This window comes from Haliotis rufescens, unplaced genomic scaffold, assembly GCF_023055435.1.
Source record: "Haliotis rufescens isolate VD_foot unplaced genomic scaffold, xgHalRufe1.0.p SCAF_3, whole genome shotgun sequence".
Taxonomy (NCBI): domain Eukaryota; kingdom Metazoa; phylum Mollusca; class Gastropoda; order Lepetellida; family Haliotidae; genus Haliotis; species Haliotis rufescens.
Window position 1 is genome coordinate 18,484,607 of NW_025964001.1, and position 13,615 is coordinate 18,498,221.

At 42.0% G+C, this 13,615-nt stretch overlaps 1 protein-coding gene across 5 annotated transcripts in view; it reads left to right on the forward strand.

Annotated features, from left to right (window-relative positions):
• Positions 1–13,615, forward strand: part of LOC124137030 (kinesin-like protein KIF26B) — a 324,882-nt gene that overhangs the window by 142,878 nt on the left and 168,389 nt on the right. For all 5 annotated transcript variants that reach the window (XM_048403869.1, XM_046503131.2, XM_046503128.2 and 2 more), the window contains one exon: positions 5,283–5,477. In XM_048403869.1, the coding sequence (XP_048259826.1) occupies positions 5,295–5,477 (183 nt within the window). In that variant the 5' untranslated portion in view covers positions 5,283–5,294. The remainder of the gene's footprint in view (positions 1–5,282; positions 5,478–13,615) is intronic.

Below are 13,615 nucleotides of genomic sequence, written 5' to 3' on the forward strand. Positions count from 1 at the left end.
GAGTCAAGGGATCGATATAAAGAAAGCTAAAACAGGTTCAGCTCCCCGTGATTCAGTGGTTCGGGCACCGTGTGCATCTATCATCAAATTGAAAGTCTTTTAGCCTGTTCCTTAAGTCAAATCAGTGACAGATTGTCGGGAATTACTGCTTGAATGGGACACTTCAATTACAAGCGTCCATGTTTACTGTTGTATACAAGTCAGTCCCTAACAAAAGTCAATAGCTAGCTGCAATATTTTTATAACGTGCCGCAGTGCAAGGCCATTACGGCCAATTTGATGGTTCTTTCGGGGTTGGGGGAATATTGTTCAGATTTATTTCAATAAAAATGAATCACAAAGGGGTTTTATCTGATTGTGCTGATGCCCGTGAGTTAAAAATGATTTTGTGATGAACTGTTACACGCGATGTCTCCCCTGTGCTGTCTGTTCCTGTCGCACTTTCATCTTACTTTGAAGTTTCTTTGTATCGAAGTGCTGACATTCATCATCAGCAAAACGTTCTTACAATCTCCATTCAGAATGTAGTCAGAAGACAAATCTTGGTTCTACCTCGATGTATCTATGATGTATGTCACAAGGATTTCATGAAAATATGTTCCTTTTTTTAACAAGGGAAGCCTAAAGCACGGGTTCATTGAACACATATATATTTCTGTTGATAAAGTTAAATGACAATGTTACACATGAAACTTGTATATGTATTTTGTATCTATTATAGCAACAAGTTATTTTTCTTTTAATATTTATTGTTTAGTCATTTTGGTTTATTTATTCATTCATTCATTGTCATTCGTCTCCAAATATTATTTAGAGTTACTGCTTTTAATATTCATTGTTTAGTCATTTTGGTATATTCATTCATTCATTCATTCATTCATTCATTCATTCATTGTCATTCGTCTCCAAATATTATATAGAGTTACTGCTTTTAATATTCATTGTTATATTTTCTTTTATATTCATTCATTCATTCATTCATTCATTCATTCATTCATTGACATGCGACTCCAAATAGTATATGCAGTTACTTCATGACATCATAGTGGGAAATGTACCGCTCTTATGATAGCAAAACATACGTGCAGGAACGTTAAGACCATCAAAGAGTATGCCTATTGGTCGAGTATTAACACATAAGACTACAGCCACGTCCCCTCTTAAAAAACTGAATAAATAGAAAATTGATAAATTTGAACAAGAATAGAAATCCCACGCCTCATCCCAACAAAGACAGAAAAATAACAACACACACATAATCATAAATACCAGTATCCAAAAATATACATATACCAATTCAAAACCAGCTAAATAAAGTTAAAAACCTTTCCCGATAAATAAACAATCAACAATAACAATTACCGACCATAAATTTAGCTCTTGTTACTTCTTCCCTTCCTGGGTACAATGACGCATTACGTCACACATGTATAGTATGCAATAAATGCTTATCCTTCATGAATTATGCTATACATTTAATTGCAATTAATTCAGATTTCTTTGACCAAACCCCTTAAAATTCGACAGGATAATTACCAGTCTTGATTTACTCGGCCAGTTTGCCTGAAGGTATTCTCATCCCGTGACTCCGTCCACTATACAATGTCTACGCGATGTTATCGCCAGTTAAGCAATCAAACATCTCATTAACCATGTCCTATAGACCTCGCTATAGCGTGGAACGACGGCTGTAAACCTATTGATGTCTAGTGTCGTATTTATTATCTATGCGATGATTAATTAGGTGGAAACTGTAACTACGGGCAGCGACATTAAGTATACTGAACGGCAAAAAAGCCATTGAATATTGTCAATAATCAGTTTTAATGCGGTTCGGTTGCTGTGGCTATAGCTGTCATGCCTTTGTGATTTGTTTGGTAAACGGAAGTCATTTTGTGTTTCGGAAAGGTTGGATTCAATTGATATTGAAATATGGCTGAAGTCTGTTTATTACGAAAAATAAATTAGGACACTGGTGAATTTCGATTTGGGATGTCAGAAATTATTAATATTTCATATCAGACATTTTCCACTGAAATCGGTGTTTCTTCCCCTGAGTAATGGTTTCTTCTAAAAGTAGAACTGACATTTTTTCCGAAATGATGTAATGAAATTTGACAGGTATTAAGAGAGAATGGAGATTGATATTTTTAAAAGAACGTATTTTTCAATCAGACCTTGCATGATATCAAGAAGGACATTTAATATTTAAGATTTCCCTCAAATTAATTGTTTTTTCATCAAATTTATATAGCATGTCACAGTTAGCGTTAGCGTTGCACCCAACCCAACCATGGTCCATTGTGTCCGATATACTTGTCAAATCTAATCAAAATTGACGTTTCTTTAGAAAGGCTTTAATAAGTTATTGAATTGAATACAAACTCTACCTAGGCAGAATGCGTTTCTCGCCATTAATTAGGAACCGTGTTTGGGGTTGAAGACGGCTTAATTATGTACTATTCGCTGCCCCCACCAACTTAGAATAATAGGAACGGGCAAACACGCCTGTCAAGGGAACGCTGTTCTATGGGGCCAAAATGATTCCTTAAAAAACGCTAACAAAAGGCACAGCGGCGGAACTGTAGTGTGAAGGAGATAATTTTCAGTACAGTTGCCATTGCCAAAGAAATGTCCCGTCCCCCTGCCCACTCCCCCAAAACTGTCCCCTACCTGTCAGGTAAGCTCACCTGCGCTGCGTCACAAGTGCAGGGCCCTCGGGCGAGACATAAAGCTCCGTGGAGGCTTCGTGATGGCGTAGCGAGATAAGTCCCCTATTCTCCGTGTTCCCCGTGAACTGCAGTGTGTGGATGTCCTGGCATGGGATTATGCTTACGTTAAACAGTATGTAGTGTCTGGGTCCCGCTGTCTGTTGTGTCACACTGCACGTAAGGATTCAAGGGATGGTGGACACAGTATGCACGCCTCAAGGAAGGAATGTGTTTGACTTGGAGGTGATGCTTGGAGTTTTTCTTGACCGTTGATCTGGTGTGCTTTGTGAATGTGTTAATGGATTATGGTGCGCTGTGTATATGCTATGAGACCATAAGGCTTCATGCGTGACTTTATTGATGTTTGATCTATTGGACAGTTGATGTTGCAATGTTGTGCTTCATCGGTGAGGAAAGGAAATCGTTGTGGCAATGGTCACAAGAGTGTGACCTGTTCGATTGTGACCTGATACATCAAGGCATTCTTTTAATAGATCGGAGTTTAGAGTGTGTTGTTATTGATGGTGATGCTTGGTCTATTGGACAGTTGATATTACACTGTTGTACTTCGTCCATAATGCAATGGGAAGCACTGTAGTAATGAACACAGGAGTGTGATCTGTGGGATGTGACAGGGGATACTTTTATTAGTAGCCACTGTTTCACTTGTGACTTTGCCAGTCTTGATGTTTCTTCTACAGAATAAGTAATTTGCACTGATGTGCTTTCTAAATGTGGAAATGGCCACAAGATTGCGTTCTGTACATATATGACCCTAAACAACGTAACATATTTCAATAATTGTGCATGCATTTGTTGCGCATTGTTTTACTTTACTAATGGTGATGTATGTATGTGAGGTACTGGACTAACGGTGTGAGTTTGTTAGGTGTTTGTGCAGCTAACGATATGATCTGTTTGATGTTAGTGTGTTTGTGGAGCTGGCGGTCTAATCTGGTGGATTTTAGTGGGTCTAACGGTATCATATGTTGAGTGTATGTGAAGCTAAAGGTATGATCTGTTGGATGTGTGTGTGTGTGTGTGTGTGTTGTGTAGATGCTAACGGTATGATCTGTTGGATGTGTGTGTGTGTTTTTAGAGGCTAACGGTATGATCTGTTGGATGTGTATGTGTTTGTAGATGCTAACGGTATGATCTGTTGGATGTGTGTGTGTTTGTAGATGCTAACGGTATGATCTGTTGGATGTGTGTGTTTGTAGATGCTAACGGTATTATCTGTTGGATGTGTGTGTTTGTAGAGGCTAACGGTATGTTCTGTTGGATGTGTGTGTGTGTGTTTGTGGATGCTAACGGTATTATCTGTTGGATGTGTGTGTGTTTGTAGATGCTAACGGTATGATCTGTTGGATGTGTGTGTGTTTGTAGATGCTCAACGGTATGATCTGTTGGATGTGTGTGTGTGTTTTGTAGATGCTAACGGTATGATCTGTTGGATGTGTGTGTGTGTTTGTAGATGCTAACGGTATGATCTGTTGGATGTGTGTGTTTGTAGAGGCTTACGTTATGATATGTTTGATGTGTGTGTTTGTAGAGACTAACGGTATTATCTGTTGGATGTGTGTGTTTTTAGAGGCTAACGGTATGATCTGTTGGATGTGTGTGTTTGTAGATGCTAACGGTATGATCTGTTGGATGTGTGTGTTTTTAGAGGCTAACGGTATGATCTGTTGGATGTGTGTGTTTGTAGAGGCTTACGTTATGATATGTTTGATGTGTGTGTTTGTAGAGACTAACGGTATTATCTGTTGGATGTGTGTGTTTTTAGAGGCTAACGGTATGATCTATTGGATGTGTGTGTTTGTAGAGGCTAACAGTATAATCTGTTGGATATGTGTTTTTAGAGGCTAACGGTATGATCTGTTGGATGAGTGTTTGTATAGACTAACGGTATGATCTGTTGGATGTTTGTTACAGCGGGGCTACCGATATGATCTGTTGGATATGTGTGTTTGTATGGCTAACGGTATGCTCTGCTGGATGAGTGTGTTTGTATAGGCTAACATTATGATCTGTTGGATGTTTGTTACATAGTGGGGCTACCGATATGATCTGTTGGATATGTGTGTTTGTAGGGGCTAACGGTGCCATCTTTATGGATGAATGTGCGTCAGTAGAACTAAGACTGGGACCTGTATGGATGAGGATTCCACGTCTCAGCAGGGAACCATAAGTTCGAAGTATATGTTGTCATATTGCTTCTTTAGAGTGGGTAGATGATGACACGTTGCATTGCAGCCCGTTGAGAGCTCTCCTTTAATCAGTGTAGAAACCGACTTCACTTTTCCAATCATGACAGTGGCTTGAAACTTCTAATCACACTTCCACGAGGACACCACTTGACGCCAGAATTAACGTACACTTTCGGTTCTTGTCAGCGTCTTGCTTTAAAGAGAGCGGCTGTTCGTTCAACAGCGTACGCTATACGTGGAGATACACTAGGCGACATATGTTTTTTGCTAATTATAGTAAAGTTCAATCGATATAAATGATATATGTAACACAATATCGCATGTTGGAGTCAGTTTCTCAGAGCTGTTTTTTGTCTTTCAGATTAAGGCTGGCATGGATAAAGCCAAGAACCCCCGTGGGTCTGGTATCCCCCTGTTTGTGGGTCAGGTGAGCAGCAGCATGGGTAGCCCTGTCCCCCCACGGAGTCCAATATCACACCGTGCTGTCATCGGGAGTGAGACGTGTCTGCCCACCCCTGATGGAAGGGGACCCAGTGATTTTCCTATCCGACAAAAGGCAAGTACAGTTATTTTGAGTCTCGAATCCATTACGGTGCAGACCATGAGTCCTGGGTAGAGGATGGGAGCGGCGCGTTGGGAAGTAATAGTTGGTGGGCAGGGACCTAAAGTGGGTGGGTATGGAAGTGAGAGATAGTGGGTACTAAAGTAGCTGGGCAGGGAAGTGAGAGTGGGTGGGCAGAGACCTAAAGTGGGTTAGGGGAAGTGAGAGTTGGTGAATAGTGTAGTTGATAGGTAGGGAAGTGAGAGTGGTCGGTAGGGAAGTGTGAGTGGGTGGGTGGGGTAGTGAGAGTGGGTGAATAGTGGAGTTGATAGGTAGGGAAGTGAGAGTGGGTGGGTAGGGGAGTGAGAGTGGGTGAATAGTGGAGTTGATAGGTAGGGAAGTGAGATTTGGTGAATAGTGGAGTTGATAGGTAGGGAAGTGAGAGTGGTTGGGTAGGGAAGTGAGAGTGGGTGGGTAGGGAAGTGAGAGTGGGTGAATAGTGGAGTTGATAGGTAGGGAAGTGCGAGTGGTTGGTAGGGAAGTGAGAGTGGGTGAATAGTGGAGTTGATAGGTAGGGAAGTGAGAGTGGGTGTGTAAGGAAGTGAGAGTGGGTGGGTAGGGAAGTGAGAGTGGTTGAATCGTGGAGTTGATAGGTAGGGAAGTGAGAGTGGGTGGGTAGGGAAGTGAGAGTGGGTGAATAGTGGAGTTGATAGGTAGGGAAGTGAGAGTGGGTGAATAGTGGAGTTGATAGGTAAGGAAGTGAGAGTGGGTGGGTAGGGAAGTGAGAGTGGGTGAATAGTGGAGTTGATAGGTAGGGAAGTGAGAGTGGTTGGTAGGGAAGTGAGAGTGGGTGAATAGTGGAGTTGATAGGTAGGGAAGTGAGAGTGGGTGGGTAGGGAAGTGAGAGTTGGTGAATAGTGGAGTTGATAGGTAGGGAAGTGAGAGTGGGTGGGTAGGGAAGTGAGAGTGGGTGAATAGTGGAGTTGATAGGTAGGGAAGTGCGAGTGGTTGGTAGGGAAGTGAGAGTGGGTGAATAGTGGAGTTGATAGGTAGGGAAGTGAGAGTGGGTGTGTAAGGAAGTGAGAGTGGGTGGGTAGGGAAGTGAGAGTGGTTGAATCGTGGAGTTGATAGGTAGGGAAGTGAGAGTGGGTGGGTAGGGAAGTGAGAGTTGGTGAATAGTGGAGTTGATAGGTAGGGAAGTGAGAGTGGGTGGGTAGGGAAGTGAGAGTGGGTGAATAGTGGAGTTGATAGGTAGGGAAGTGAGAGTGGGTGAATAGTGGAGTTGATAGGTAAGGAAGTGAGAGTGGGTGGGTAGGGAAGTGAGAGTGGGTGAATAGTGGAGTTGATAGGTAGGGAAGTGAGAGTGGTTGGGTAGGGAAGTGAGAGTGGGTGGGTAGGGAAGTGAGAGTGGGTGAATAGTGGAGTTGATAGGTAGGGAAGTGCGAGTGGTTGGTAGGGAAGTGAGAGTGGGTGAATAGTGGAGTTGATAGGTAGGGAAGTGAGAGTGGGTGTGTAAGGAAGTGAGAGTGGGTGGGTAGGGAAGTGAGAGTGGTTGAATCGTGGAGTTGATAGGTAGGGAAGTGAGAGTGGGTGTGTAAGGAAGTGAGAGTGGGTGGGTAGGGAAGTGAGAGTGGTTGGGTAGGGAAGTGAGAGTGGGTGGGTAGGGAAGTGAGAGTGGGTGAATAGTGGAGTTGATAGGTAGGGAAGTGAGAGTGGTTGGTAGGGAAGTGAGAGTGGGTGAATAGTGGAGTTGATAGGTAGGGAAGTGAGAGTGGGTGGGTAGGGAAGTGAGAGTGGGTGAATAGTGGAGTTGATAGGTAGGGAAGTGAGAGTGGGTGGGTAGGGAAGTGAGAGTGGGTGAATAGTGGAGTTGATAGGTAGGGAAGTGAGAGTGGTTGGGTAGGGAAGTGAGAGTGGGTGGGTAGGGAAGTGAGAGTGGGTGAATAGTGGAGTTGATAGGTAGGAAAGTGCGAGTGGGTGGGTAGGGAAGTGAGAGTGGGTGAATAGTGGAGTTGATAGGTAGGGAAGTGCGAGTGGTTGGTAGGGAAGTGAGAGTGGGTGAATAGTGGAGTTGATAGGTAGGGAAGTGAGAGTGGGTGTGTAAGGAAGTGAGAGTGGGTGGGTAGGGAAGTGAGAGTGGTTGAATAGTGGAGTTGATAGGTAGGGAAGTGCGAGTGGTTGGTAGGGAAGTGAGAGTGGGTGAATAGTGGAGTTGATAGGTAGGGAAGTGAGAGTGGGTGTGTAAGGAAGTGAGAGTTGGTGGGTAGGGAAGTGAGAGTGGTTGAATCGTGGAGTTGATAGGTAGGGAAGTGAGAGTGGGTGTGTAAGGAAGTGAGAGTGGGTGGGTAGGGAAGTGAGAGTGGTTCGGTAGGGAAGTGAGAGTGGGTGGGTAGGGAAGTGAGAGTGGGTGAATAGTGGAGTTGATAGGTAGGGAAGTGAGAGTGGGTGGGTAGGGAAGTGAGAGTGGGTGAATAGTGGAGTTGATAGGTAGGGAAGTGAGAGTGGGTGGGTAGAGAAGTGAGAGTGGGTGAATAGTGGAGTTGATAGGTTGGGAAGTGAGAGTGGGTGGGTAGAGAAGTGAGAGTGGGTGAATAGTGGAGTTGATAGGTTGGGAAGTGAGAGTTGGTGAATAGTGGAGTTGATAGGTAGGGAAGTGAGAGTGGGTGGGTAGGGAAGTGAGAGTGGGTGAATAGTGGAGTTGATAGGTAGGGAAGTGAGAGTGGGTGGGTAGAGAAGTGAGAGTGGGTGAATAGTGGAGTTGATAGGTTGGGAAGTGAGAGTACGTGGACAGGGATGTGAGAGTAGGTGGAAAACGAAGGTAGGTGGGTGGCGTATGTGTGTTGGTGGGAGATGGTTGCCAAGATTTTGAAGAATAAGGATCATTTAGGCTTGAAGATAATTTCAGGAATTCATTAGTTGCGGAACATTTGGCGCGAGTTAGAAGACGAGAATGGGGATCTATATGAGCTTGAAAGTGGCATTTGGTTCGGGTTTCAGAATGACAATCATATACTTCGGTGTTTCTAGGATATTCAGTTCACCTGTAAACATCTTACACACCATAACGTGTCTCTAACTTAACGCAGAATTCCACTCGCTACTTGTTGATAGAACGTACGCCTTTCGAATCAGACTCTAAACGAATCTATTGTAGCGAATGGTTCCAGGATATTTCTAAGCACAGAAGGAAAATACAATACACTGGATAATCGAGGTTGACACCGCCACAACAGTGACTCGTCCAACCGTGGCACAATGTCTGCTACAAACGTACCAATCAGCCACCATCAACCATCTAGGCTGACAGGAGCATTGGTTGTTGAAGTCACTTTGAACAATTCTGAAGTGATATGAACTTCCAATGGACAGTTCCTCACACATGTCTAAAAACAGCCACTATCATCATCTTGTGTAGGCAAAGTGTTTACCAATTGTCGACATCAGATTCTAGGGAATAGCATCCCATGTCTGTACCAGATTGACTTAGGACGATACTACAGCATCAGTATCACTCAATTGATTTTTATGAAGTCCCGACCTCTGATATTTCCTCATGCAACATAATGACTGGTTCTATTGCAAGAAACTTATTGATTATTGTTTACTGCTATTTGAAACATCATTACACTCTCGTTAACACTGACGAGGGGTGTTGTTTAACATGAACATACTGCTTTACCTATATTTCATAAATGTATTCGTTGTGCAGAGTTGCGTCCCTTGGGCACGCCAGAAACCTATGATTGTGGGTTCGAATCCCGGTTCGCCCCGATTATGTTTCTAGGTGCTCGTGGTTTTCACCGAACTGGTAAACGTCTGAGACCTGTATCACTTCGGGCTTTCCTCCCACATTAGCCTAGCTAGTGGTTAAAGCGTTCGCTCGTTACGCCGAAGACCCGGGTTCGATTCCCGACATGGGTACAATGTGTGAAGCCCATTTTTGGTGTCCCCCGCCGTGATATTGCTGGAATATTGCATAAAGCGGCGTAAAACCAAACTCACTCACTCGCCGCGATATAACTGGAATACTGTTAAAAGTGGCGTTAAACCCAACTCACTCACTCATAAATGTATTTAAGAATATCCTGAAAATGAATAATATTTTAGGACATGCCATGACTCGTTTTTTCTTTAAGTATATGTTTTCATCAGCGTCAGAACACTCATTATTTGCTTAAGTCAGTTATAAATGTAATTAACATGTGCAATATGCATCAATATGATCACAATGTTTGAGAGACTCAGAATACCAAACATCGTATAAATCACAGTGCCAATAAACTTGGTCATAAAGACGTTATTTGTTTTGTGCAGTGTAAAACGTTAGTTCAATATCCCTCGATCCCGTATCAACACTGGGTGAAAAAATGACAAGTATTTTTCTGAGCATCCAACCGCATCCAAGCGTGAAACATTAATTCCAAGGGAGGTTGTCAGGGTTGCCTGTGCTAACTGGAGCGTGGCCTAATCACAGCCCAGATTTATTGTTAGCTGGGCAAAACATATGGTTTGTTTTACAGTATTGATTAAGAAGGCTAATTACTATCGGTTGGTAGCGGTAATTATTAGACATTTGATGTCGTATCTATTGAGAAAGATAACAAAGATATGATGTTTGATTCACGTATTTGATGACTGTGTGTCATATTGTAAACACGACGTTGTTTTCTGTAAACATATACACATACGGATGCACTGAATTAACTGTATTTAAATGTAGATTAATGATAGAGCGCCGAGGCCCGTTAAGAACAGATGGTAGTGATATGTGGGTGTTGGCAAATTCGCAAATATATCTTATATTAACACGTCCCGTGTTTTTATGACTAATTTACGTACACAGTATTTGTTTTCTTTCTTTTTCAAAATTCAAACTCAGGGGAACAACATTAAAAAACAATCTTTCTGTATTTTAAGGGTTTTATTGAATAACCCTAATGTAATGCAATTTGCATCACTAACTTGGTGACTCTTAACACATTTTCTATCTTGCATAAAGACGATCACGTGTGCTTCGTGTATGTTTGTAAAACTACATTAATTTAGTTTGAATGCACATGTGATTCGTGCACATTTGGTTTAAGCCTTATTCTGTTTTATCGTTTTCCTAAAAATGGTTTGATTGATCTGTTTAAACGTTTTTTATGGAATATAGTCATCTGTACTTCATACATGTGGTTATATTTTGTGAAAACGCGTTTACATACTTATACCAACACAAAATATGTCATGGGTAATGTTCAAACTTTCATCGGTTTCGTTTCAACGTTCTAACTCCCTACAAAACCACCATTCTCACTGATAGTAGGACGTACTTTACCATTAATGTGGAGCTATTGTTCAGCCAAATCAATACGGGTGAACTAATACCATTAAGAATGGCATAATGAAGTCATACTTTGACTAAAGGCGTTTTATTTCCGGTAAGTGTCAATCAAACGCTACCATTAAGTTGTCGTTTGGTGGTCGTTGTAGCAGACGACATTCTGTCGACAGATGTCAGTTCGCGCCAACTGAGGAGACTCTGGTAATGAAGTATTGAAACCAACGACCTTTGCCGTGACCTACTCAATGTAATTTCAAGCAAGGGTACCTTCCACAATCACTAGTTCAACTCCAAGTCAACATCCAGTCATTATTGAAAGTTTTCAGAGCACATGAGTGTTATTGTTAAGCAAGGGTAGGGGGGCTGGGTGTTATTATTTGATAACACTTACTCTCATTGCTCAATGGCAATTGTTAGCTCACTGGGCACGGGAGAATTACACAGCCAGTTGCCTTTGAAAAAAATCGAGATCGGGCCATGTCATTATTTGACAACATGATGGTCATTGTGCTTTCTAAACACAACTGGGAACGAACAAAAACAATGCTGCTCTCGGGAAATGAGGACCAAGTTTATCAGATAAAACATCATTAGCTGAAGAGAGAAGGTTAATTTGTACACAAACGCCGAGAGCTGAAAGACGCCCATCTTGCCTAACCGTGACTAATAATCCGGGCAGTAAACGCCATGAAAAACCGGACTTTATCCGGGAAATACCTTGAGAGTTGATCAAGTTGAAAAAAAGCAAATGAGTCATTGTGTCCTTGGTTACCAGTTAATTTGAAATGGTCATACAATTTGGCCTATGCAGCTGAGATCGTGGCGTGATTACTTCATGTGTCTAACTCGTTTCATGCATCACGCTTAAATGGGAATTTTTTGATGGTCTAAAATCAAATGGAATAAAAAATAAATACCTTTGCCGCAATTTACGTCAGAATTATCTAAATCTGTGCTTAAATCTTCCGAGTTTGGAATCACCTAATAACTATTTGAAACCATTATCTGATTATTGTAAAAATTCGAATCACATTGATATCTGAAAGATGCCACTTTTTGACATTTCGTATCCATCAAGTTTATTGCATGGCTTCACATGTAAATTTATAAATTGAAGGTGGGATTTATGTGATCATTTAATCCGTATCAGGCTTTAATCGTCCTCTGACGCCTTTACTAACAACCAGCTGCCCAGATGAACTGATACCGTATATATTACATAACAAGAACCCATTAAACGTCTGCCCCACACACATGTAATTTTCATTATCTACGACTAGCATTAGGTGTATATCGCTTTAGATTACCCGTGAGAGCGTTCATATTCGACAAATATGCTTTTCAAAATATTACTCTAAAAGAGGCTGATTAGATATAATCCGTCTCATCAGGAAATAGCTGTCAAGTTATCGGGAGGGTCAGAGGTCAGAGGAATGTTATCGTGGATTATTTTGACATAAGCGTCACAACATGTGGATGGTTGTGATAAATACATATATATGTAAGTGAAAGAGAACAGCTGATAGCAATGTCAAAATGTCAAGACGTCCGTCACATGCTTATTTGGTGCATTATTGGGACAAAAAGGCCGCCCTTTGAAGCCAGGAACGTGTGAGTTTGAGGGTGATTTATGTGTTTTATGCCTTTATTTGTGGGGACACGGTTTCTGGGACAGTGTAGGTAATGTATCTTGCATTCATGAAGTCAAGTTGACCTCCATACTTGTGTAGTGTATAGTGAGTATGGTTTTACGCCGCCTCTAGCAATATTCCAGCAATATCACGGCGGGGGACACCAGAAATGGGCTTCACACATTGTACCCATGTCGGGAATCGAACCCGGGTCTTCGGCGTGACGAGCGAACGCTTTACCCACTAGGCTACCCGACCGCCCCTGTGTAGCTTATACTTTTGTCATAAGGTGAGCTAACAATGTGTTGCTCCTTAGCGCCTAGGGTTGGTCAGGTGAGCTATAACAGAGACCATACTACTGTATGTTAAAGTCTGACATGTGAGTCAGGTGAGCTAGAACAGAGACGATGTCTCGTCTGTCTGTTTCACAGAGATAGATGACACATGAGATAGATGAACAGAAACGGAGAACCTGCCTTGTCTATGGCAGCCTGACACATTTGTCAGGTGAGCGATAACAGATATTTAGCCTAGTCTGTTACATTCTTATACACGAGTCAGGTGAGCAATGACAGAGATTATGTCTTGTCTGTTACAGCAAGACACGCGAGTCAGGTGAGCTATTACAGAGACTATTCCGTGTCAATTCGGAATGTGATTATGAGCTGATAGAGCTTGACATATTAGACATGATTCTAGACATAACCTCTGTGTGATCTGACATCATATCGTTTTTGTATGTGTCTACAGAAATGTAGATTATGTTTGTCTGTATATATGTATATATAAATCATAATGTCTTGTCTTTTAAAATTGCATCTGTCCCGTAATGGAACGTTTCTGCAATAAATATTATCTTATCGCGACAGCACGGGCCGTTGCTCATGTCATCAACCACTGGTTTGTATGCTCCGACGAACTGGATTGTTTACTGACGCTAAATAGCTGTATTATTGTTGACTGAAGCAAAAACTGTAATTCGCGATCACATCTGGTCTATTATTCAACACATACTAGTAATAGCGACCGGCAGTCGTATATCACAATATCAATCACTGGATTGTCTGGTACATACAGACCGCCGTCATTCTAACTAAAACAAACAAACGTTGGATTTTGATTTAAACTTGTTTAGCCAAATGTTGGTGGGAATGCACCCCAACGTCTGTTAAAATACCACGTGGTGCAGGGCCGCG